Here is a 25,535-nt window from a genome sequence, read left to right on the forward strand (position 1 = left end):
TGTTCAGGTATTTCTACAGGAAAAACATCGATTCAGAGTGGAGGAAAAAAACTAGGAAGCTTACCAGCAAGTATGCGGCCTGTAGGGTGGGCAACACAGCAACAATGAAAGGTCATGCGGAATGTTAGAGAGGCTGAAATAATCTCATGGTGGTGGCAATGGAAAAGAAACCTGCCATGAGTAACTACTTAAGAGGAAAAAACGAAATCGGGAAAGAAACAAATTATGATAACTCAAAGGGAAGCTCATTACTTTTCGAAGCGAGATCGGGATGCCTCAGAACCCGCACCTATAAATCGAGATATAAGACGGAAGAAGAAGCATGTGCTTGCTGCGGCAAAGCTAGGGAGACTATGGAGCATGTTTTATTAGAATGTGAAGACGTCTACTCAGCGGTCAATTTAGGCGCCACTGTAATCCTTGAAGCATTTGGGTTCAGCGAGAGCAGTGGAAAAGTAAACATGTCCGCAATAGGCATTAGTAAAAGGCGATTGGGGGATTGGTGGAAGAAAAGTAGGGAAAAGACAAAAAAAAACTGAGACGTACAAAAGCACAGTTCGAAATGGGATCAGAAAATTTGGGCGTGGTAGTTCATAGTGTTCTTTTTTTCTCTTTTTCATTGTTTAACCTAGGTAGGGCATTAGTCCGTCCGTCCGTCCGTCCATCCATCCATCCATCCGTCCGTCCGTCCGTCCGTCCGTCCGTCCGTCCGTCCGTCCGTCCGTCCGTCCGTCCGTCCGTCCGTCCGTCCATCCGTCCATCCATCCATCCATCCATCCATCCATCCATCCATCCATCCATCCATCCATCCATCCATCCATCCATCCATCCATCCATCCATCCATCCATCCCTGGCATGCTTTAGGTTTTTACTTCAGTTTTTTTTCATGCTTCGCTGGTTTAAAGCGATATTCAGCTAGAGTACGATACCTATGGTCCATTACGCGGCAAAGTCAACAACGTTTCAGCATACGCTGCCTTAAATCATAATGACGGCGCCCTTGTTACTGCGTTGAGAAGCATCGTAAAACAAAGAGCACACGCCCTATTTAGTATTCCGACTCAAATGTTTTGCTTTCGTTGTGCTATTGTGTTCAACTGCATGTGCACATTCTTGTCAGTTAGCAACTGTCACAGCCGCATTTACAAAGACGGAGTACCGGATGGGTGTATGAACACGCACGGCTTGCTACCATCTCCAAGTCAGCATGCTCACAGTGGCCGGCATACCAGCGGATCTTCACGTGACATTTTCTGAAAGCTTATTTCAGGTTGAGAGATGCAAAAACGTCAGGAGGTGGACGAACACGTAACAACCTAATTAGCTTTTCATACGCCTGGCAAGCCGATGTAGGGTAGAATGATGTATGCGGTCACTACTGTAATCCCGAAATAAAGTTGTTTAAATATTGCGTTTAGCGGGTCTGGCAAGCACGCGCTACAAAGCCACCGAGATGGAAGGTGGGGGCTACGTTGTTTTGCTCGAAGGTCGGTGCTCTTTCCTGAAAAGAATTCGCCCAGTGAACCCACAAATACTTAACCAAAAATATTGTAGCCACTGTGAGCTGTTACGGTCGGCCAGCGGGGGCAGTGACCTTCTAGCCTCTCCTGCACCTCTGCGACGAATCGCTTCATGAAGCTAGTACTGCGTGCTGTCGGACATACTTGCGGTGACAACAAGGCAAGACACGTTGGGAGGATCGAGTGTTGATTGATCGTTCAGTGTCGCCGTCACCGACGATGGATGCAAGAAACGCCTGGAAAAGGGCGGTCTACGCTATTTCCTCAAGGACTCCAGTAACCGCCACGGTCGTTTGACAGATGCTCCAGCTAATTGCTGGCTCATCCCAGGAACCAAGACGCACCAGTTTTAGTCAAGCGTGTCCATCCCTGTCTACGAAGCTCCACTCCTTCCTTGGCAATCGGGAAACAAAGGTGCCAGAGTGCTTACGCGTACCTTCGGACTCAAGGCGGGGCCTTAGGTGACTTTGGACGCTCTGGTTGGAGGAAGGCGTAACAGCAGATTTCCCTGACCTAGACATCTAGGGAGGCTCAAAGGGATCTAAGCGGACTAGTGTGTGCGGGTGTGATCTGATGTGCGCCCGCCAGAAAGGTGTAGTCTCCTGACCTGCAGCTCATGCTAACAGAACGATGTACTGTGCGCAGTGATTCGGCTAGTGTGAGTACCCCTTGTTCTGTGTAAATAAAGACCCCCCTGTTCCGTTGCTCATCCTCGCAATTTCCACGAAAGAAGCAATCGCCGTCAAGGAAACGCGGACGACGGCGCTCAGCCTCCGTGTGAGGTAGCGTGCGGCAGCTTACGAGACGCGTAGGCTAGAGAGCGACCCCCTGTGTGACGCCAGACTCCGAGGCCACGGCTCCTACCGAGCCCAGTGGAGCACAAATATTGGTAGTACCGCAGCTATTGGCGCTAGCTTTCAAGTACGTATCAAGTCAAAACCCAATTTAAAACAAAGGAGTTGTCGCAACGGTCCTCTCGCTTGCGACATGGTTAACCAACATCACCCACCAGGTGCCGCTCCGTCATAGTGGAAGTTGGTCAGCTGCATGGTCCTGGAATCAAGCAGAAGTACTGGGTCAGCAGCGACGCCATGGGCGCCGCTCAGGAATCCCAGGTCTTGTGGCGAGGGAGGCTCGAAGTCGTGCGGGATTCTCACCCAGCCGAAGGTCACCTGCAAAAGGTTCGCCACTTCTCTTGTAATTATAATGAAATTGTCATCCACGCGAAAAAAAAAATAGCGTGACACTACAAACTCGTCCCAGTGTCTATTGCCTGCGTGTTTTTAGCTCTTTATTAACACTTGCGTCGCAGTGCAGGTTTCTAAAGAACTTACTTGTTTATTCAGCGTTTGCGCATATGGAGTGGACTTCATTCGCCTTCGCACACCAGTCTGCTAAGTCCAGATGGTGGACTGATTCAATGCCCTGCCGTCAGCCTTTCTTCTTGTATGGGTTCCCTTTGCAGCTTCGTTTACAATGCCGGGCGGATAGCAATTACAACCTCTTAGGAAGACTCCACCCGGAAGCTTTCCCCTGAATTCGCTTGCGCGTAACAACAACAAAGACAATAATAATAATATTTATTTATTTATTTTTATAAATTATTTATACATACTGCAACTCTCAGAGGGTTGTCGCAGGAGTGGGGTATGAAATCAAGGGTGCCACACACAGTAAAAGGGGGTACAAAAATCCTAGGTACAAAGCAAAGCACTAGTATAAGGCATATGTTAAGAAAAAAAAATGGTCTGAGTACAGACATATATGCATATAAACATAGTGAATCATACATGGTTTTAGGAATCATGGACATCAACCAACGATTGCCTTAACAAAATTATCAAATGTCAATTTTCGTATGTTAGGGGGAAGTTGGTTACAGAATTCAATGGACCGAGGAAAAAATACTATATTGGAATTTATCAGTGCGGGCGTACAGTGGTGCTATATTTAGTGGGTCAAAATTCCGTGTTAGACACTTTAGCAAACTTAATGTATTCCAAGTATGGGGGAATGTTCAGAGTTAACAGTGGTGTAAAACAGTTTAAGACTTTCAAGATTACGCCGCTGTACCAGCGAAGAGAGGTTCATGGAGGGAAGGTTAGAAAAGGGGGAGAAGTCCTTGTCGTAACGCCGGCATATAAGTCGGATAGCTTCTTTTTTTGGACAGACTCGAGTTTTTTTATGTCGGATTTCAGGTATGGATTCCAAATGGCACACCCGTAATCCAAGATGGGCCACACTAAGGTTTCATAAGAAGGCAATTTTGTTTCTTAAGGGGCTGAGCGCAGAGAACGCTTTAGATTAATCTAGACGTGCTAGAGCTTTAGAATAGGCTGCTTCAATACGTTTGGACCAGGATAAATCCTGTGTCAATAGAATGACAAGGTACTTATATTGAGAAATGTTGAAGGAAAAAACCAGTCACAAAACACAAAGGACAAGAAGAGAGGTTCACACCACAACGGCTGGACTATCAAGTGAGCTTTATTACAAACAGCGTGTCACAGCAAGGCCAGCAGAGCATGCGCAACCACAGCATCACTAATCACGGAGCATGAAAAGATATCGCATCTATCGTGACTGACGTAGAAATGCAAATTCTTTTTCATGTGAGCGCACCGATGTTGTACTAATGCAGTCGTCACCTAATAAACTGACGTAGTACGCTTTCAGAATTTCCGGCTCTTCTTTGTCCTTGCCCCTACCAAGAATCGTCACATTGCTGAACAAAGAGTAACAGCCACATTCATTGCAATGGCCAGGCAAATTTGCACCGTTATCTTACCCCAGGGAGGAGTGGTGCTCATGCAGGCGGCCATCAATACATAGACCGGTTCGGCCTATGTAAACTCTTTCGCATGTGAGCGGGAACTCATACGCAACCCTTGCGACACATGCCGTAAAAATGAGTTCATAGTCCAGTCGTTGTGGTATGGTCCTCTCTTCTTGTCCTTTGTGTTTTGTGACTGTTTTTTTACTTCAACTATGTACCAAATGGCCCGGATTTCTACCCTTTTGAGAAATGTTATCTAGAGGAATACCATTGAAGGAATAAATTGGAAGACGCAATTGCATAGTACGTGTCGAGACGGACATACAGACAGTTTTGCGAAAATTGATGCTCATCTGCCACTCGTTACACCAGCTACAAAAGCTGGAAAATGCATTATTCAGAATGGCGTGATCTTCATGATTGGTAATTGTGTGATAGATAACGCAGTCATCGGCGTAAAGACGAATTTTAATTGGTAGCGCATTCTTAGGTAGGTCATTTACATACAGGAGGAAGAGAAGCAGACCTAAAACTGAACCCTGCGAAACACCAGAGGTAACGGCCACCGTGCGCGATTTTGCTGAATCGAAACAAACGTATTGCGATATATTTGACAGAAAACTAGAGATCCAGGTAACCAGGCTATGATTATTGAAAATACTATTTAGTTTATACAAATAATAATAATAATAATAATAATAATAATAATAATAATAATATTAATAACATGGGACAATAACATTTAGGCAGTCAGGCTATTATTCCTCTCGAGCGAGAGCCCCATGACACAGGCCCAAAACGGTGATCATGAGTATGTACAGACGAGAAGATGAAGCGTAGGAATAATGCTCACACCATTTTCCCCGCGCGCTCAAGTGGCCAGCCAGGCCGCGACTTAGGAAGGAAACGCCGAACGAATCGTTTGAGGCGCGAAACATGAACGATCTCCCAAACACGGTAACGACGGTCGGAAGAAACCTCCATAGGCGAATCTACCGGGGGGCAAGGGGGGCGCTTGCACGTTGAGGAGTGGAGGGGCGATGTATGTCATTTGCCTTCGCCCCCCCCCCCCCCCCACACACACACACATTTTTGAAAGCGGGCACTTTCGGCTGCACGCTGAAAAGTCCGTCAAAACTACACCTGAAGCTAAATCTTCTTTCTTAATAGAGTGACCACAGAAGTAATGCTTTTCTTTACTACGCATCCCCTTCTTTGATAGTGAGGATTCTCTTTTGTGCCTTCTCGGGACGCCCTGTAGCGGGGGATGCGTGGTATTCGCCATACACGCTAGCGTTGCGGAGGACGCCTGGTGCTGGGCAGTTCCCGCCCTAGCAAATATCAGCTTGCGCAACTTGCGTCATGCCCATTTTTTTTTGGGGGGGGGGGGAGTGGGCGCCATATCCGTATTTGAAAACACAATCAGCTTGCTACATTTCACGTTCGGGCGAGGTGGAAGTTCCGATAGAGAATCACCAGTCGAGCCCAACGACTGGTGTGCCTTGCAGCATGAGATCGTTAAATTATCAAATGCTGGATCTATTTAATATCTGTCCAGAGGTAGCCTACATAGCTTTGCAGTCTGACTATTTTATCGTTATCAAAAGATAATCAAACTTCTTACAGGTATTATTGTCGAATTTTATTTTGTAATCATGACTTATCGTAGATGCTCGTTAAAATGATCTTGGTAGAACGTGCAGAGCCATTTCAATGCCAGTAGAACACTGAATTGAATTTTTCTAAAGGCACGTGTCACTTCTGACTTGGACGATTTCATTTTCAGCCTGTTTATAAATAAGGGCTGCACTATTACCTGTTTGCTGAAAGGAGAAACAACAGCAGACATTTTGTATATTGAAAAATGAGGACCACTTTCTGGAGACGTGTTCCGAAAACTTGCACTGTGCAGGTTACTTGTGTGCTCTGAAAACAGTTACTAAATGGCCGCTTTCTCCCAATTTTTATGCGTTTTACACGGCATTTAGTTTTCCCCCGGTATGCTCGATAAATATGTGAGGCACGGTGTTTATATTTATTTCAAGTACGAGGCAATGTTCTGAGTGACGAGCAATATATGTTTACTGTGTGTAGGTTCATTGCAGCCTTTCTAGAAAGTTACTCGTTGAAGCGTTCCAGAGTGTCATAACGCTGCTCATCTGAATGTTTCCTAATCTCCTAAAACAACTGCGCTGGAGACGGTTGACATGTCGTGAAAATAGAGAGAATCTTAAATGCAATGCGTTGGAAACTCACTTTTCTGCTTTAAATGGAAGTGTTGCAGATAATCACTAGATCACCGCTTTTCTATGTGTTTTCCTGCATCATATCAGATGCGTAGTTTGTTTCTCCAGTGTTCTCAGCGAGCTAAACAAGGCACCTTGTTTATTTATATCAGAGGAAAATTAGGGGCATGGCATGGTCAATGAGTAGGCAATGTTCCATGGTTAAGTGCGTCTTTTCCACTACAATATGAATGGAAATGGTCCATAGCGTTATTAGTCAGTTTTGCGAGCGGTGCAAAACATAGACGGCTGCGCTGGTATAGTTACAACTAAAACCGAGGTCAAATTTTGCGAACATAAGGGGAACAATAAGCCAAGTTTATGTGCGATTGTAAATGCATGTTGATAAACTACAGCATTAAAAAAAACTGCGAGCAAGGGTTTGAAAGTATCGCGCAGCTGCTATTAGCTAGCTTTTCCAATGTTTCAGGAGAAGTCTGCATTTCAGATATTTTATACTTTCAAGCATAGAGTTTCATACTAGTATAACTAGAGGGAAATCTGGCGCTGCGATCGTTCAACCATCATGAGAATGATGGGAAGTTCAGGCTACGGATTGGCATTCTGTTGACTGGCGAACTAGTCTACAAGTATTTTTTCGCAGTTTTGGTTTTGCTCCAAAGGCAATTGCTGTAACCTGCAGTGGCACAGTGCAACGCTATGCTCTGTGCCTTTGTTCTGTTGCTCCAAGTGGCGATAGCGCGACAGCAGCTGGGACGATGTTTGTGTCGCGGTGTGGTGTCGAAGCCCTGACGAGAAAGTGACGCCATCGTAAACGTTGAAAGAACATGTGTTGACCATTTGGACCTTGAATTGTTGAGTGTGTTAGGTTGGCGCTCTCGCGTTACGTGTTTTATGGAACTTCAGAATACGAAAAAGAAGGCAGTACTGATACAAGACATAAGAAATTTGTACTTCTAGTGGTTTGACAATCAAATTTTATTGACGCCTTTATTATGCATTGCTCGTTTACGTGCTCATTGAAATGCATGTTTTAGGACTTTGAGAACACAAACTTACTTGTGGTAGGAAAGGCTGCTGCTTCCTGGCTTTAGCCTAGTGTCGCAAAATGCGTAAGTGCCAAGCCATGCCATAACGCTTCGGAAGCAGTACGTCAATATAAAATATAATGAAGCATAATCATAGCAGGCCACAAGCGTATTAGCTAGCACTGCAGCAGATGTGCTTAAAAGCACTTGAAGACGTTCAGCAATCGTGACAGCCGACACAGCCTTACGAAAGAGCGAGAGAGTGCGCAAGTGCCTGTCGTCTGCGAAAAAGGTCTCGCGTTTGCAGCGAGCAGGCGTCGTAGCAGACGACACTTGTAGCATTCCTCTCAAGGGCGGAACACTTTCTCAGAATACAACATTTTTATTTCCATAAATATTTGATGAGCATTTTTGTATAAGTGCATGCACGGTTCTTATTGCTGTTGCAAGAATAAATAATTAAATATTCTCTGGTGTTAAATCGGGAACTGAATCGCACAAGAATGCATACCCTGGTGGGTCCTGGTGATAAACCATAGTAAACCGTGCTTCCATCTCAAAGTCGTACAAAGTTTATGTAACGTGTTGTACATTATATAAGATATTGCAGAAATATAATGAGATTTTACACGATAATACTTGAGTATAGCTTCGTTTGCTTAGCCGCAAGCAAACGCGACTGGTCTAAAGATCGAAGTCAATCCGAAGTCTGTACTTCCCATCATTCCCTTGTAGGTTGAATCAACGCTCATGAAGCCCCTGTAGACACTAGCGCCACATTTCCCTCTGGAGTATTTATTTAGTAACTCTATGCTTTGAAGGAATAGGCAGCATTTTAAGTGCAATGTGTCGCGTAGCTTTAACGTTTCTAGCTTATTTAGAAGCGTTACCAAGACTTATTGAACCCTTTTCTTCTTCGTTTTTGCTTTTTCATGCGTGATATATTAATTTCGCCTGGTTTCCTCACTGAACTAAAGACAGTAGCTTCGTTATGTTTGGTGACCGTAAAGATACGTTTATGGGTGATAGTAGGTGAAGTTGAAAATAGATCCGCAATGGGCGCTTACGCAATAAATTACGTATGCAAGCACTCTAGAGTGTTATGAGCGTGTCTAACGAGCGGGGCAGAAATGAGCCCGCGGCATTAGAAGAACTATAAAATCTACCAGGAGTAAATTTAGCGAAAATTGGCGGTACGCTATGAAAACTCCCTGTGCGAAGTCAAATGCGGTCGGATGAAACACAGACTTTGCAAGAAGCTTCTTATTACAGTGTTAGAGCGTGTGATATGGCCACTATCAGCTATGCTTTCCAGTGTCTCGGCATAGCTATGGGTTACAACAGGTTTATATTATTACGATATGATCAAGTGAGGCTCAAGAAACGAGCCGCCGCAAGAACGACGACGAAGTTGGTCGGTGCACTTGGCGCGAGCGAGTGTCGGCCTGGCTGCCTGGCTCCAGTGTAAATAGCCTGTAAATAGCCTCTTCTGTCTCTGTCTTTCCACACGCGACATTCTGGTGGAGGTCAGCGATCCCCGTCCTCACCACCGAACTCCGAAGTGGTCGGCACACCGAGCTTGTCACCATGCCTCCCGGTGACGCGCCCACCTCTGCAACGGCTTCAGCATGTCCCACTGCTCCAATCATCATGGTTGCCCCACATCGCGACCCAGGTGTGTTCTCTGGCCTGGAGGGACAGGATGTCGACGACTGGATCAAGCTCGATGAACACGCCAGTGCTAACAACAGGTGGGACCCAACGATTATGCTCGCCAATGTCATCTTTTATTTCTACGACACCCCACGCGTGTGGCACCAAACGCATGACGACGAGATAACCAGTTGGCACAATTTCAAAGAGAAACTACGGGAACTGTTCGGCAAGCCCACTGGGCGCAAGGCTGCCGCGAGAAAGGCTCTTGCGTCTCGTGTTCAGTCATCTACGGAGCCGTACGTTTCCTACATCCTCGACGTCTTGGCTCTATGCCGCAAAGCTGACGATGCTATGTCCGAAGCCGATAAAGTGTCACATGTTCTAAAAGGCATCGCCGACGACGCTTTCAATTTGCTTATTTCCGGCAACGTCTCGACTATCGACGCCATCATCAAAGAATGCGGTCACCTTGAACAAGCTAAGAGCCGCTGAATCACACACCACATCACGCAGCTACCCAACACTGCTGCTACGTCGACATGTGAGGATCGACCCCGTCAGACCACCACCTGTGACGACGTCCCCTGTATTGTTCCCCGCGAACTCGAGGCCACCTGTTCGCCAGCTTTCTCCACGACTCCTCCCGATCTGCCAGCAACCACCATTGCGATGATTTAGGCCGTCGTCCGACAGGAATTTGAGAACATGGGTCTGAACTCTGTGTGTTCCACGTCTCAACCCAGCGTTTCCCAGTTCTCTAGCGGCCCTCCCCCTCCTCGGCAGTCCTTTTCCGCCACATCTCGCCGCAACGCGTCCGATTGGCGTACCCCTGATGACCGGCCGATCTGCTTCCACTGCTGTCGCATCGGCCACGTTGCTCGTCACTGCCGCAACCGATGGCCACCACCTCCTCGAACATACACCGCCGCTGATTTCCGCACCTTTGGACCTTCCGTTCCCTATACCACCCGCCATTAATCCACTGCCGCTGATCCTTCTGCTCCGAACCTTCGCTACAGCCGCTCGCCCTCACCTCGACGCCTTCAGTCTCGTTCGCCCCAACCCCGTCGCTTCTATTCGCCGCCTATCACCTCCCGAATCCAGCCGGAGAACTAGGCACTGCAGCTTCTGGAGGTGAAGCTGCGTTGTCGACCCTGCCCTCAAATCCTCTGTTCACGTTACCCACGAACCGAAACCTCCTTGACGTTGACGTTGACGGCTATCCTGTCACGGCACTCGTCGATACAGGAGCACACCTTTCAATTATGAGTGCTGCGTTCCGACAATAACTAAACAAGCTCCTCACCCCAGCGTCGGCACACGTCGTCCGCGTTGCGGATGGCGTTGCTGTGCCTATCATCGGCATGTGTACGGCACGCGTCAGCATCGCCGGCCACCACACTCCTGTCCTCTCCACCGTAATTGCTCATTTCCCCCACGACCTCATTCTCGGCCTCGATTTTCTCTCCGCAGATCCTGCTCTTATTGACTGCTCTTCCGGTACCCTTCGCCTTGAGTTGCCGATGCTCGCAGAACCTTCTGACGCACCCCACTGCCGCTTACGTCCCACCGGCTTTCTTCGCCTGCAGCCAAAGTCAATAGCCTACATTGAACTGTTGTCTTTCCCGCCAGTTCCTGATGGCGAGTACCTTGTCACTCCTCTGCCCGACATTCCAATAAGGTATGACGTTACAGTGTCTCACAGTATACTTCATGTTACTGGGAACCGCACTCGCATGCCTGCCTGTAACTTTGGATTGGTAAAGCAAATTCTACCGCAAGGTATTTGCCTTGCCACCGTTGATTGTCTCGGCGACCAATACGTGGCAGCGTTATCGACCGATGGTTCTCGCGAGCTTAGCAGGCCCATCGCGCCAACCTCGGGTGCCGATCCAAATATAAAGAAAATGGTTGCGACGGACCTGTCCACGGCGCAGGCTGAATAGCTTTGCCAAGTATTATCGTCCTACCAAAATATTTTCGACATCGACGATCGCCCTCTGGGCCAGACGCTCGCGGTCAAGCATTGGATTCTTACTGGCGATGCTACGCCTATTCACCAACGACCGTATCGAGTTTCTGCGTCGGAACGCCGAGTAATTCAAAACGAAGTCAACAAAATGCTCGATAAAAACATTGAGCCTTCTTCGAGTCCCTGGGCGTCACCTGAGGTGTTGGTTAAGAAGAAAGACGGCACGTGGCGCTTCTGTGTAGACTACCGTCATCTGAACAACATTACTAAGAAGGACGTCTACCCGCTCCCTCGTATAGACGACACCCTTGACTGCCTGCACGGTTCCAGCTATTTCTCCTCTATTGATCTTCGTTCGGGATACTGGCAGATTGGTGTTGACGATATGGACACAGTAAAAACCGCGTTCATCACACCTGATGGCTTGTACCAATTTAAGGTAATGCCGTTTGGATTATGCAACGCCCCTGCCACCTTCGAGCGCATGATAGATTCCTTGCTCCAAGGTTTCAAATGGTCCACATGCCTCTGCTATCTCGACGACGTCGTCGTGTTCTCGCAAACGTTCGACACTCACCTTGAACGTCTCACAACTATACTTGGTGTAGTTCGAAAGGCGAAGCTGCAACTTAACTCGTCCAAATGTCGTTTTGGCCACCGGCAAATTACTCTTCTGGGCCATCTCGTTGACGCTTATGGAGTACAGCCTGATCCCGACAAAACTCGCGCTGTCAGAGAGTTTCCGGTTCCGAAGACAGCCGCAGAAGTTCGAAGTTTTGTAGGGCTATGCTCGTACTTTCGTTGTTTTGTTCCAGATGTTGCGACAATTGCTAGACCCCTAACCAACCTTTTGAAGAAAGGCGTAAAATTCTCGTGGGGCACTGGAGAGGCCGCCGCCTTCTCTCGTCTCGTCACTCTTCTAACCTCACCACCCATTCTCGCCCACTTCGACCCTGATGCCCCCATAGAATTGCGTACAGATGCCAGCGGTCATGGCGTAGGTGCCGTCTTAGCCCAGCGTCAGCGTGGCCAGGATCGCGTTATTGCTTATGCAAACCGCCTCCTAGCACCATCGGAGCGCAACTATTCCATTACGGAACGAGAATGCCTTGCTGTTGTCTGGGCGGTTGCGAAGTTCCGTCCTTACCTTTACGGTCGCCCTTTTTCCATGGTCACTGACCATCATGCTCTCTGCTGGCTCTCTTCGCTAAAAGATCCTACAGGTCGGCTTGGTCAATGGGCTCTGAGGCTACAAGAATTTTCATATTCCGTGGTGTACAAGTCTGGCCGCCTGCACCAAGACGATGACAGCTTGTCGCGTTACCCTGTTGAAGACTCTGACTCCTCTAATATTGCCAGTGCTTCTTGCATATTCTCTGTATCACAGCTGCTTCATTCCGCCGATGAGCAACACCGTGACGCTTACATCAGAGCACTCATCGACCGTTTTGAGCACTCTCCGGCCGATGCTACTCTACGCCTCTTCGTCCTACGCGACGGTACTCTGTACCGTTGTAACCTTCATCCGGACGGCTCTGAGTTCCTACTTGTAATAAGTAAGCACCTCCGCTCCTACGTTATAGAAGAGCTCCACGACGCACCAACGGCAAGCCATCCCGGCGTATCTCGAACCTATGACCGTGTACGTCACCGTTCTTTCTGGCCGGGCCTTGCCCGTTCCGTACGACGTTACGCTGCCGCTTGTGAAGTTTGTCAACGACGCAACAAGCCTTTCCGGCTCCCCGCTGGTTACCTGCAGCCGCTCGACATTCCTGCCGAGCCCTTTCATCGTGTCGGCTTAGACCTTCTCGGCCCATTTCCCGAATCTACACCAGGAAACAAGTGGGTTGCAGTCGCGGTGGACTACGCGACCCGCTGCGCCGTAACCCATGCTCTTCCGACCAGTTGCGCAACTGATGCTGCGGACTTCCTCCTACATGATATTATTTTGATGCATGGTGCTCCGCGTCAATTGCTAACAGACCGTGGCCGTACGTTTTTGGCCAAAGTCATCGACGACACCATGCGTGCCTGCTCAATACGGCACAAATTTACCACCTCCTACCATCCCCAAACGAACGGCCTCACTGAGCGCTTGAACCGCACCCTTACAGACATGCTATCCAAATACGTTTCCGACGACCACCGTGACTGGGACCTGGCTCTACCTTACATTACCTTTGCATATAACTCTTCCCGTCTCGAAACTGCTGGCTTTTCCCCGTTTTACCTCTTGTATGGCCGCGAACCAACGCTACCACTGGACACTGTGCTTCCGTCCGCCACAGCTTCAACTAGCGCTTATGCCCGTGATGCAATCGCCCATGCTGACCACGCTCGCCAACTTGCGCGCAGTCGTCTACAAGTGTCGCAAGACAAGCAGAAGCAACGCTACGACCTCCGTCACCGTGATGTCCATTTTGTGCCCGGCAGCCTCGTGTTGCTTTGGTCACCTTCGGGTAAAGTTGGCCTATGTGAAAAACTCCTTTCTTGTTACACAGGCCCGTATCGCGTGCTCCGCAAAGTGACCGAAATCACCTACGAAATCGTTTTAGCTACGCCAACTACGTCCTGCGCTGTGACAACCAGTGACGTCGTCCACGTCGCCCGACTCAAGCCCTACAACTCTCCACGCACCTTGGATATTTAACAGCACCGTGACGGTGCTTTTTGCCGCCGGGGGGTAGTATTACGATATGCTCAAGCGATGCTCAAGAAACGAGCCGCCGCGAGAACGACGACGAAGTTGGTCGGTGCGCTTGGCGCGAGCGAGTGTCGGCCTGGCTCTAGTGTAAATAGCCTGTAAATAGCCTTTTCTGTCTGTGTCTTTCCACACGCAACAATATTTTGTGGAAACGGAAGGAGGGACGTGGTAACTGAAATGTGCGACATTTTTGTGCGCCAACTTTAGTTAGAAGCGTAGGAAATGATTTCTGAGCCGTCCTTTTTTTTCCCCTATTTTCAAGCGTCATAACACGTTCCGACTTGGCTTTAGCATTGTCCCCGGTGAAGTAAATACGACTTTTTGTTTATATTTGCGAATATACAGGGCGCTTTTTAGATTGTGTAGTACAGCGCGGCACAAGGGACGCAAGCAAAACGAGCGCGTCCCTTGTCCTTGCTTCGCGCCGTGTACCGCGCAGTCTAAAAGGGGAAACCAGCACTCTTCTATAAAGGACGGGTTCTGGGCAATATTTAGTTGAGTTCAAATACAGGGGTCTAATTATAGCATTTGCAGTAAATTACGCATGCAAGTGATCCGGAGCTTTATGAATGTGTTTTGCGAACAAAAATTTATCCCATTCCTCTGGGATTAACAGTGAACTCAACCGATATCAGAACTATTGGAAATTCAAGGGAGGGACAGGGAGGGAGGACACTATGATAAATGTTATGGCGAAGTAATATGTGTGTTTGATGAATTACTGGATTTTTAAAAACTCCCAACAAGAAGTGCTCCAAAGGATCACACACGGGAATGTTTTCAAACGGAACAGTCATATATGATGTTACGGGAAGGAAGAAGCGTGCGTCTATTTACAGATGGCTTTTAATGGCTGAGGTAACAAGCGTAGAGCAGCGATAATGATAAAATCTTCTTCGTCGTCTCTAAGGCCATCATCAGCGTCCTCTTCTTTCCACATTATCCACTGTGATATCATCCCCGTCGAAAAAAGCACCTTATTGGTGTGGTTCATCGGTCGGACAAAGGTGAGGTTTGAGATGGCTGACGTGGATGATGTCAGAGAGAGGTGAAGGCACGGTGGCATCCAACGGAGACACTTCATATGAGACAGGGGTCACCTGGCGAAGGATGCGGTACGGGCCACAGTATCGCGAGAGAGTTTCTCCGAAAGACCAACACGCCGAGTTGGATACCCAACTAGCACGAGAGCACCTGGTTCGTAGTCCATGTCGTAACGGCACTTCTGGCGTGTCTGTGAAGCAGAAAGACGAATGCGGGCAATCTGGCGTGCTTGGGTCGCTGTGGATATGACATCCCGAGTGTACTCTGTCGGCGAGTCGAGTGTTGTCGAACAGAGAGCCTCAAAAGGCAATGTCGGCTCACCGCCGAAAAGGAGATAGAAGGGTGAATAGCCAGCTGTGTCGTGGCGCGAGGAATTGTAGGCGAACGTGACAAATGGTAGATCAATGTCCCAGTCGCGATGATTGGTGGAAACATGTCAGTACGATGTCAGTTACGATGTCAGTTAATGTGCGATTTAGGCGTTGGGTAAGACCGTTAGTTTGAGGATGGTAAGCGGTAGCAAGTTTGTGTTTAGTAGCACATGATCGAAGTAGGTCGCCTACGACTTTGGCAAGAAAGTATCTGCCGCGATCGGTGAGAAGTTGACGAGGTGCACCGTGGTGCAAGATAACGTCGTGAAGCAAGAAACCAACGACGTGTGTAGCACAGCTGGTCGGTAGGGCTCTAGTAATGGCATAGCGAGTTGTGTAGTCCGTAGCGACTGCGATCCACCTATTTCCGTCATTTGATATAGGGAATGGTCCGAAATCAACGCCAACGGGAAAAAAGGGGTCGGTTGGTATATGCAAAGGCTGCAGCAGACCGGCAGGAGACCGACAGCTGGTCTTTTCCGGCTTTGACACGACTCACACGCGGCAACATAGCGCTGGACGGAACGGTTGACACGGGGCCAGAAAAACCGTCGCCGAATGCGGTCATAGGTCCGCGTGACGCCAAGGTGTCCAGCGGTGGGAACGTCGTGCAGTTGCTGCAGTACAATGTGTCGAAGATAAGACGGAATGACCGTTAGGAGCTCAGGCCTGTCGGGGTGATGTAGCGGCGATACAGGATGCCATATTGTAGTGCGAACATGTGACGGAATGGGTCAGACGGACCAGAGAGCAGGCGTTCGATAACGGGACGTAACCATTCATCGCGTCGTTGTTCAGCGCCAATGTCTTGCAAGGCGGCCAACTATATATATATATATATATATATATATATATATATATACGGCGAAGTGTATAAAGTGTGCGATTACAAGTAACGGGAATTTTAATGCCACCGTTGGAAAGGTACAGCTTCGCTGGATATCGGGTCGTTCCAGGTCGCGCCCATCTGCTGTCTTTTTTTCTTGTGAATACTGCAAGTAATTTATGTTCATTGTACTTCGTTGCTTATAACCTTGACGGTATATACTAATTAAACTAGCAATATATTTATGCTGGACACTTAAATGCGAAGCATGATTCTTTGTTTAACCATTAAAATTCTTTTTAGCACATGTGCTACAACAATTCGAAATCCCACAGGTAACGCCGGAGGAAGTAAAGAAAGCCTTGAGAGATATGCAAAGTGGGAAGGCAGCTGGGGAGGATCAGGTAACAGCAGATTTGTTGAAGGATGGTGGACAGATTGTTCTAGAGAAACTGGCCATCCTGTATACACAATGTCTCATGACTTCGAGCGTACCGGAATCTTGGAAGAACGCTAACATAATCCTAATCCATAAGAAAGGGGGCGCCAAAGAATTGAAAAATTATAGACCGATCAGCTTACTGTCCGTTGCCTACAAAGTATTTACTAAAATAATCGCAAATAGAATCAGGAACACCTTAGACTTCTGTCAACCAAAGGACGAGGCAGGATTCCGTAAAGGCTACTCAACAATAGACCATATTCACACTATCAATCAGGTGATAGAGAACTGTGCGGAATATAACCCACCCTTATATACAGCTTTCATTGATTACGAGAAAGCGTTTGATTCTGTCGAAACCTCAGCAGTCATGGAGGCATTACGGAACCAGGGTGTAGACGAGCCGTATGTAAAAATACTGAAAGATATCTATAGCGGCTCCACAGCTACCGTAGTCCTCCATAAAGAAAGCAACAAAATCCCAATAAAGAAAGGCGTCAGGCAGGAAGATACCATCTCTCCAATGCTATTCACAGCGTGTTTACAGGAGGTATTCAGAGACCTGGATTGGGAAGAATTGGGGATAAAAGTTAATGGATAATACCTTAGTAACTTGCGATTCGCTGATGATATTGCCTTGCTTAGTAACTCAGGGGACCAATCGCAATGCATGCTCACTGACCTGGAGAGGCAAAGCAGAAGAGTGGGTCTAAAAATTATTCTGCAGAAAACTAAAGTAATGTTTATTAGTCTCGGAAGAAAACAGCAATTTACAATAGGTAGCGAGGCACTGGAAGTGGTAAGGGAATACATCTACTTAGGGCAGGTAGTGACGGCAGATCCGGATCATGAGACGAAAATAATCAGAAGAATAAGAATGGGCTGGGGTGCGTTTGGCAGGCATTCTCAGATCATGAACAGCAGATTGCCATTATCCCTCAAGAGAAGAGTGTATAATAGCTGGGTCTTACCAGTACTCACCTACGGGGCAGAAACCTGGAGGCTTACGAAAAGGATTCTACTCAAATTGAGGACGACGCAACGAGCTATGGAAAGAAGAATGATAGGTGTAACGACAAGGGATAAGAAAAGAGCAGATTGGGTGAGGGAACTAACGCGAGTTAATGACACCTTAGATGAAATCAAGAAAAAGAAATGGGCATGGGCAGGACATGTAATGAGGATGGTCATTAAGGGTTATGGACTGGATTCCCAGGGAAGGGAAGCGTAGCAGGAGGCGGCAGAATGTTAGGTGGGCGGATGAGATTAAGAAGTTTGCAGGGACGACATGGCCACAATTAGTACATGACCGGGGTTGTTGGAGAAGTATGGGAGAGGACTTTGCCCTGCAGTGAGCGTAACCAGGATGATGATGATGATGATGATGATGATGATGATGATGAAATGTGCATTTCTTATGTGCGCTGTACTGCTGCTACTGGGCGGGATCCGGAACCTCTGTGAGACATTTAGTGCCTCTTGTCCCTGCATTATCTTGATATTTGATAGAGCGGTAAGAAATAAAGTCAAATTCAAATAATATTTTCGGGCCCCCGTTGTTTACCGTCTGTCATTGAACATTAGGTCTGTTTGCGAAATATAAATATAACTGACAGAAGCATTTGCAGGCTCGTTCAATTATTGTAATAGTATTTCGCAGTATATTGAATGACCCCTCCGGTGAGCCTGTTCCTGCTCAGTCTTGTGCTACTGTTCAACAAAAACTTCTCGCCATTGTCTAGCCCCCATTTGCCTTTTATGAGGCAGTATAATTACTTAGCCGTGGATTTCATCGTCATTGAAGCACCTGGTGTTGCCCCACTCGTTGACAACTTAACATATCAGACTTCCACACCTTACGATAAGCGCAGAATTTTTGAAGAACACATCTACTTAAAGTTCTGTTATATTAACCAAACTTTTCGAACAATCATTGAACGCATCTACTTTGCCTGTACAATGGAAAACTGGGAAGGCGGTTCCATTGCACAAGGCAGGTGCTAAATCTTCTGCCACTAATTATAGACCAATTTCTCGCACCAGCAGCTGCTGTAAAATGCTGGAGCACATTATATACAGCAATCTGTTTAATTTAGGCCAAGTTAATTCATTTTTCACGTCAGCGCAGCGTGGTTTTAGGAGAACATATTCGTGCGAAATACAGCTCATCTCGTTCACGCAGAAATTACAATGTATTTTAGACCAATCCTGATTTTCTGATTGCATTTTCTTAGATTTCTCTAAAGCGTTCGATAACGTATGTCACAAGCTATTATTACACAAACTAAATCTTCTTAATCTCGACTGTAACCTATTAAAATGTTTGGAATGTTTTCTAACTAATCGTTTTCAATTCGTCAGTGCCAACGACCATAACTCTGCTTTCACTAAAGTATACTCAGGTGTACCCCAAGGTTCTGTGCTAGGCCCTCTTTTATTTATTATTTATATTAACGACCTTCCTTCAGAATTTAAGGCAGAAAGCTCTAGTGGTTATTCGTATAAGGGGACTTTGCACTAGCGTGTAAAAAAGGACACGGACAGGAAAAGATGTCTTTTCGTCTTTTCTTCGTTCGGTGCGTCCCGGCGCTTGCTCGAGTGATAGCGCACTAGATGAATAGTATGGCTTTAAAGGGACACTAAAGCGAAACAATCAATCAGTTTAGACTAAAGAAGCATTGTTTGAGAACTCTGCAGGCAGCCATTTAAAAAAAGATAGTTTGATTATTAGATAAGAAAATGAAGGTCCAAGTATCAGTATTTGAATTTCGCACCAAACCCCAGCGCCGGTAGTCAGCGTGACGTCAGAGATTCCAATATATGTTTTCGCGTTTGGGCCGCGTTGGCTTAATATGGGGCCCGAAACTTGCCATGTTTATTATTTGGTTCCTTTAGAACACAATGTAGTCAATCTGTACCGCTATATATAATTAGTAGGTCCTAGAAGATGCCACCAAAATCCAAGACGTCACAGCCTCCAGGTGCGGGAACTTAAGTAGGCGTTGCCACCCGTATTTCGTTCTTGCGCTTTTTCTGGCTTACCAAACGTCTTATCGTTGTAAGAGTGGTGTTTTGGTGTTGTAGAACGGTAATTTACTGATGCAGAGGAAACCATTTTTCACTTTAGTGTCCCTTTAAGCGGGATACGGCGGACGACGTCAGTTCGTAGCTGTAATGACGATGGCGTGTCTTAAACAGGAGCGATTTAGTAGTTTGTGTCACTTAATCGTCGTAATACATACGTCATAATAATAATCGTAATAATTCATACATACATACGTCGTAATACGTCCCGGTATAGCGTGACACGAATTTTTAGGACAGGCGGACATGGCGAATTGGAGTCCACAGAATCACAGAAAAACGAGATTTCTGGGAAAGAAGCCAAGGTTCCGGTGGCGACTGTCGTAGCGAGTCTTGTGTGACGCCTCAGCCGCTGTAGGTCAATCATAAGCAATCTGGTGAGCCATACGAGGCTGACCAAAGGCGTCATCAGCGTATTCCGTGGTGCGTCGCGACACCGAATGTAGTAGGGTGTCAAAAGGCGGAGTAAAATGCCGACCAAACAAGAGGTAGAAAGCCGACAAAGCGGTGGCATCCTGACGTGACGAATTATATGCAAATGTCACGTAGGGAAAAGTGCTGTCCCAATCACGATGGCCTGCTAAAACCTACATAGCAACATCAATGTAATGGTGCGATTTAGTCGTTCAGTCAGTCCGTTAGCATGTGGATGATATGCGGTTGCGAGCTTGCGTTCGGTGTAGCATGAACGAACTATGTCTTCGACAACATGGGACAGGAAGTATCGGCCGCGATCTGTCAGCACCTGCTTTAGCGCGCCGTGGTGAGGTATCACGTCCTGAAGTAAAAAGTCTGCTACACTTGTAGCACAGCTGGTGCACAGGGCACGTGTAATAGCATAGCGGGTCGCATATTCTTTTGCAGCGGCTATTCATTTGTTCCATTTTATCGATGTGGGGAAGAGGCCAAGAAGGTCCATGCCGACACGGAAGAAAGGCTCCTTGGGAACAATGATTGGATGAAGGTAGCCAGCAGGTTGCGCACATGGCCTCTTTCGCCGCTGGCAGAGGTCACAAGCCGCCACGCACCGTCGCACAGAGCACTACAGGCCTGGCCAGAAGAAGCGACGTCACACTCTTTCATAAGTGCGGGAGGTGCCAAGGTGTCCCGCAGTGAGTGCGTCGTGGAGTTCAGCAAGAACAGCATAACGGAGGTGACGAGTGACAACTAGCGGCAAATGTGGTCCATCAGAGCTGATGTTGCGTCGAGAAAGAATGCCGCCATAGAGCACAAACATTTGGATTGAGCGATCTGGTTGGCATACCAAAGTAAAAACAAACTGGACGAGGTGGACGCCGCTGAGGGTAGCATGACGCAGCAAATGCTCTCGTTCCCATCGAAGCCAAATGGTGATAGGAAACGTCAGTAAGCACGGAGGTCACGGTAGGGTTGGGTAGCGAAGCAAAATCCGCATAGTTAGGTGTGGGGCGCGCTACCGGAGCAAGATGCGTCGTGGGTGTAGTCATCGCTGTCAACTCTTGTTTCACGACCTAGCGCAAGTCGAAGGTGGGGGTTGGGGAGCAGACGACAGGTGGACGCCTTAGGTCTTGTATTTGAAGCTCTTCGCGGATGATGGTTCGGATAAGCGCACGTAGATCTGCAGAATGGGGAACCTGAGGATCGCTGCTGTCATGTTGAAGACGAATAAACTGCAGCTCGTCTAGGCGTTGACACATGGAAGTAATGTCTTGGACAGAAGCCGGATTTTGCACGTTTAAGGCGTTGAACGTGACAGACCCAATTGCTTTTAATATGTGCCGAACGCGTTCGGCTTCCGTCATGCTATGGTTCGCACGGTGGCACACAGCCAAGACATCCTCAATATAAAGTGTAAGACTCTTGTGAAAGTTGGAGGCGCGTTCCCAGCTTCTGTTTGGCGACTTCTGCACGGCCAGACGAGGAAGCGAAGATTTGCCGCAGCTTGGAGGTCAACGTGGACAAATCCGTCATGTCGGATGCGTTGTTGAGATACCGTCTTTGAAACACCGGTCAAGTAGAATGCGACCTGCCTCAATTTCTGGGTGTCATTCCATTTATTGCAAGAACTCATGCGGTCGTAGTGGTCGATCCAATCGTCGACGTCATCACCGCGGAGTCCCGCGCTGAGGGCTCGTCACAGTCCAAGAAGGCGCCGTAGCCGGGGTCGTATGTGTGGTAGGGTTAGAGGCGCCGCAAGGGCCGGGGTTGGAAGTGCCCATCGTTGCAGGCGTAGCCGGGCGCAGGCGGCGAGCGGAACGTAGATCCAGGGAGGACGGGAACACGAGACGACGTCGAGGTCTTGACGCACCTCCACCACTTAATGATACCGAGAGCGACCAGGTTGTCCAGAGCTGTTTATTCCAAAGAGGCAACGCCCCAGCTCATGCGTGAAGAAGTCGAAGAACAGGGAAGATGATGATGGCTATGTACAAATGAAAGCGACGAAGTATGTTAATAGCGGTTACAATATATATATCAGGAACATAGCCCCCTTAATCCCGGGGGGGGGGGCTCGCCCCCCCCCCTCCCGAAATAAGCGGTATACCCTCCTCCCCGCCCCACGCCACCACTCCTGACACACATTCCTAAAGCACCCACAAATCAATCTATTCGGCAGACAGCATTTCCCTGCCTTTTAGAGCGAAAGCTGTATATGACTAACCTTCCGTAGTTGTTTCGGCATCCGTCAACAGAAAAAATTATCATGTGGGCCGATCCTGATGATAGTGCAGAAAGGGTCCAAGTTCAATGGCACATGCCTCTGTGGGCTCACGAACCTGTGACGCGCCCTTCGAAATCTTCAGGATGGACGCACGTATGCGCAGCTCTCAACGCCTGCTTTACCTCCGCTGCCGGTCGGCCTGGCAGTGCACTACAGTAGGGATCAGCCCATGTATGGGGAGTGCTTGACGCCTGCTTCAACTTTGTAGCGGGTCGGCCCAGCATTGCACTACTTTCGGGCCGACCGGCGGCGGGGGTGAAGCACTTTGCTTTTCGTTTGAGAGCTTTGACTGTCGTCAGCTCTCGCTACCATTCACAGAGTATTCACAGAGTGAATATGGTCGTCAATTTTTTCACGCTTTTTGGATGGCGGCAGTTATCTGCATCTCCTGGGATGTGACGGCCAGTTTTCTCATCGATTTGGTACCCGCGCGATTAACTCGAGATGATTTCAGTTGTCACGATCTATTCAACGATCATGAGCATCGCTGTTGTTTCGTTAGTTCAACCTTCTTTGTTTAGACTGATCGAGGGACCGAGAAAGGGATTCGGTGCGTAGTCAGCTGGTCTGTAGGCTTGTGGAACGAGTTGCGGCCGGAGAAAATGCCAGTTGCGTTTAACTTTTCTTTTTGCTTCTATATTTCCTCGAGTGACGGCTCGCCGAGACGCTGGCAGATACTCGGAACCATATACCCGCGATATGGATTAGATACGGTGAAAAAAAAAATATGTGACCCTGCGATAACCGTTACACCCATACGCAATATGACTGTCACCCGTTACCTCGTCTGTCTTTTCCCTAATTGCACAGCACTGCCATTTGTTGGGTGTGTTGGTAAACTGAAAGCATATTTAGCTTTTTTATATAGCGCATTGTGGTGTCGTCTCCCTTCCGTCCTTGTTTGCTAGCGCTTAATATGCTTTCTGTACAGCACTTTTCGTGCAAAATTGGCAACTGGAAATAAGAGCCGCAAGGTGTTGAGAAATTAATTGATCTACCACGGGAAAGAGCCAAGCCAACAGCCAAACAGGATGGAAAAGCGAAAATTAACAAATTTAACCGTTGTTTGTGAAAATATTTACGGATCAACATCTTTTTATTTAACAAGGAAGTAGCGAAAACACGGCAGGAAGTGGAGAATAAGTCTCTGTGTTTTGAATGACGCTTCTACAGTTATCAGTGGAGCCGCCTGACGTAGCCACTTCTCTGCTGTGTTAATGTGGCTACATTTCTAACCTTCCGCGGTGGGCGCAGCACGTCTAGAACCGCAACGTACTGCGCTCTACGGGGTTGTACGGGACTGGTGACCACGCATCGTTACGCAACTTGCCGAATAACAACACGAACAGTAAACGAGGAACCCAAAAGAACTGTGATAATAATTCCAGAGCTAATTCAAAAAACGCTACTAGAAATCTTTATTTTACACTTTCACTTGTTTACTTATTTTTGGCAGTGTTCTTCCTAGGCTTTTGTCATGCGCGGGCCCATTTAATGTGGTTCCTTGTTTGCTAAGTAAAAGAGAGGCGTGTCTCACAGGCGTATCTGGGAGGTACACCTCACTTCAATTCTCATTTGCGGGCATCCGCGTCTTTATGGCGAATGGTGGGCATTATTCACGTTTGTACTAGTAAAGGTACCTTCCCCCCCTCAGTTGCAAAGAAAGACTACTTTAGGTTGTGCCGCTACCCCGAAAACAAATCCTGGGTACGTGCCTGATATATCGAGAAAGAGAGAGGCAAAATTGTATGCGGTTTGCCTCCGCCCCCTCTGGAAATTGTTCGTACGCCACCGGAAACCTCAACGGGAGGAACACGATCGTACACGGGGAGTTTCTTCAGTAATAATGTAAGGTTCCGAAGAAGCGTGATTCAAACTTCTCACACAATCCGGGTTTACGAATCGTCGTCCAAAGGAGCACTTCCTCTCCAGGTCGAAAGGAAATGTCTCGATGAGAGATGTCGTAATGTTGCTTACGATCTAGCTGACGGACTTCTGTATTGAGGAAAGCACGTTGGCGACATTCGTCATGCCTCGAGACGAACCGCTCGGGTATACTGGCCGAGGAGTCACTTGGGATATTTAAGAAAGCGGCGTCGATGGTGAATGTTGGCGAACGGCCGTAAACGACGTAGAAAAGTGAGTACCCCGTAGTTCGTTGGATAGCGGTGTTGTGAGCAAACGTCACAAAAGGTAAAAGTTTGTCCCAGCTGTCGTGGTTTGCCCATTACACATTGATATCATATCCGTTAGTGTGCGATAAAATCGCTCTGTTAAGCCATCTGCTTGAGGTGGTATGCGGATCTCGTCTTATGAATTGTGCCACAAGCTCTGAGTACTTCTTCCATTATGATCATGATCATGATCATCATCATCATCATCACCATCCTGGTTACGCCCACTGCAGGGCAAAGGCCTCTCCCGTACTTCTCCAAATAGCCTGGTCATGTACTAATTGTGGCCATGTTGTCCCTGCAAACATCTTAATCTGATCCGCCCACCTAACTTTCTGCCGCCCCCTGCTACGCTTCCCTTCCCTTCCGGATGGCTGTCAATCCGGGCCGAGGACGAGCCAGAGCTACCGCACCCCGGGACAAGCGACAAAGAAATCACGCAAATGTACAGAAGCGGCACATGTAGGCTTCCCCGTCCGCATCCGCAACTTAGCCGAATGCAACAAACAATCGTGCGACGCACGCAAGAGGGGTCGCTAGCGCATCCCGTGCTCTCGCACAAGATGTTTCTAACAGAGCATGACACTTCATGCCCTTTTTGCAGACGGTCAAAAAGCACTCTAGCACACATCCTTGCAGAGTGCACTAAGCTCAAGAACCCCCCACCATCCCTACCCCCCACCTTCCCCAGCCCCAACCCCCCGAGCGATGGGAGACCTTGTTGTCCAGCCCCGACCTACCGACCCAGCTCGCGCTGGCGGCTAGGGACCAGGAACTGCTGGACACATATGGGACCTGAGAAGAAGGTTCCACCCCATCTGGTGCCAGCGCGCACCAACCATCACTAAGGATTCAGTACAAAAGTTGATTCTCTCTCTCTCCCTTCCCTTGGAATCCAGTCTGTAACCCTTAATGACTATCGGTTATCTTCCCTCCTCATTACATGTCCTGCCCATGCCCGTTTCTTTTTCTTGATTTCAACTAACATGT

At 47.9% G+C, this 25,535-nt stretch overlaps 1 protein-coding gene across 1 annotated transcript in view; it reads right to left on the reverse strand.

Annotated features, from left to right (window-relative positions):
• Window positions 1–25,535, reverse strand: part of LOC139054423 (protein Skeletor, isoforms B/C-like) — a 455,133-nt gene that overhangs the window by 323,423 nt on the left and 106,175 nt on the right. The window contains exon 5 of the mRNA XM_070531374.1: window positions 2,531–2,693. Within this exon, the coding sequence (XP_070387475.1) occupies window positions 2,531–2,693 (163 nt within the window). The remainder of the gene's footprint in view (window positions 1–2,530; window positions 2,694–25,535) is intronic.

This window comes from Dermacentor albipictus, chromosome 1 (genome assembly GCF_038994185.2).
Source record: "Dermacentor albipictus isolate Rhodes 1998 colony chromosome 1, USDA_Dalb.pri_finalv2, whole genome shotgun sequence".
NCBI classification, from domain to species: Eukaryota; Metazoa; Arthropoda; class Arachnida; order Ixodida; family Ixodidae; genus Dermacentor; species Dermacentor albipictus.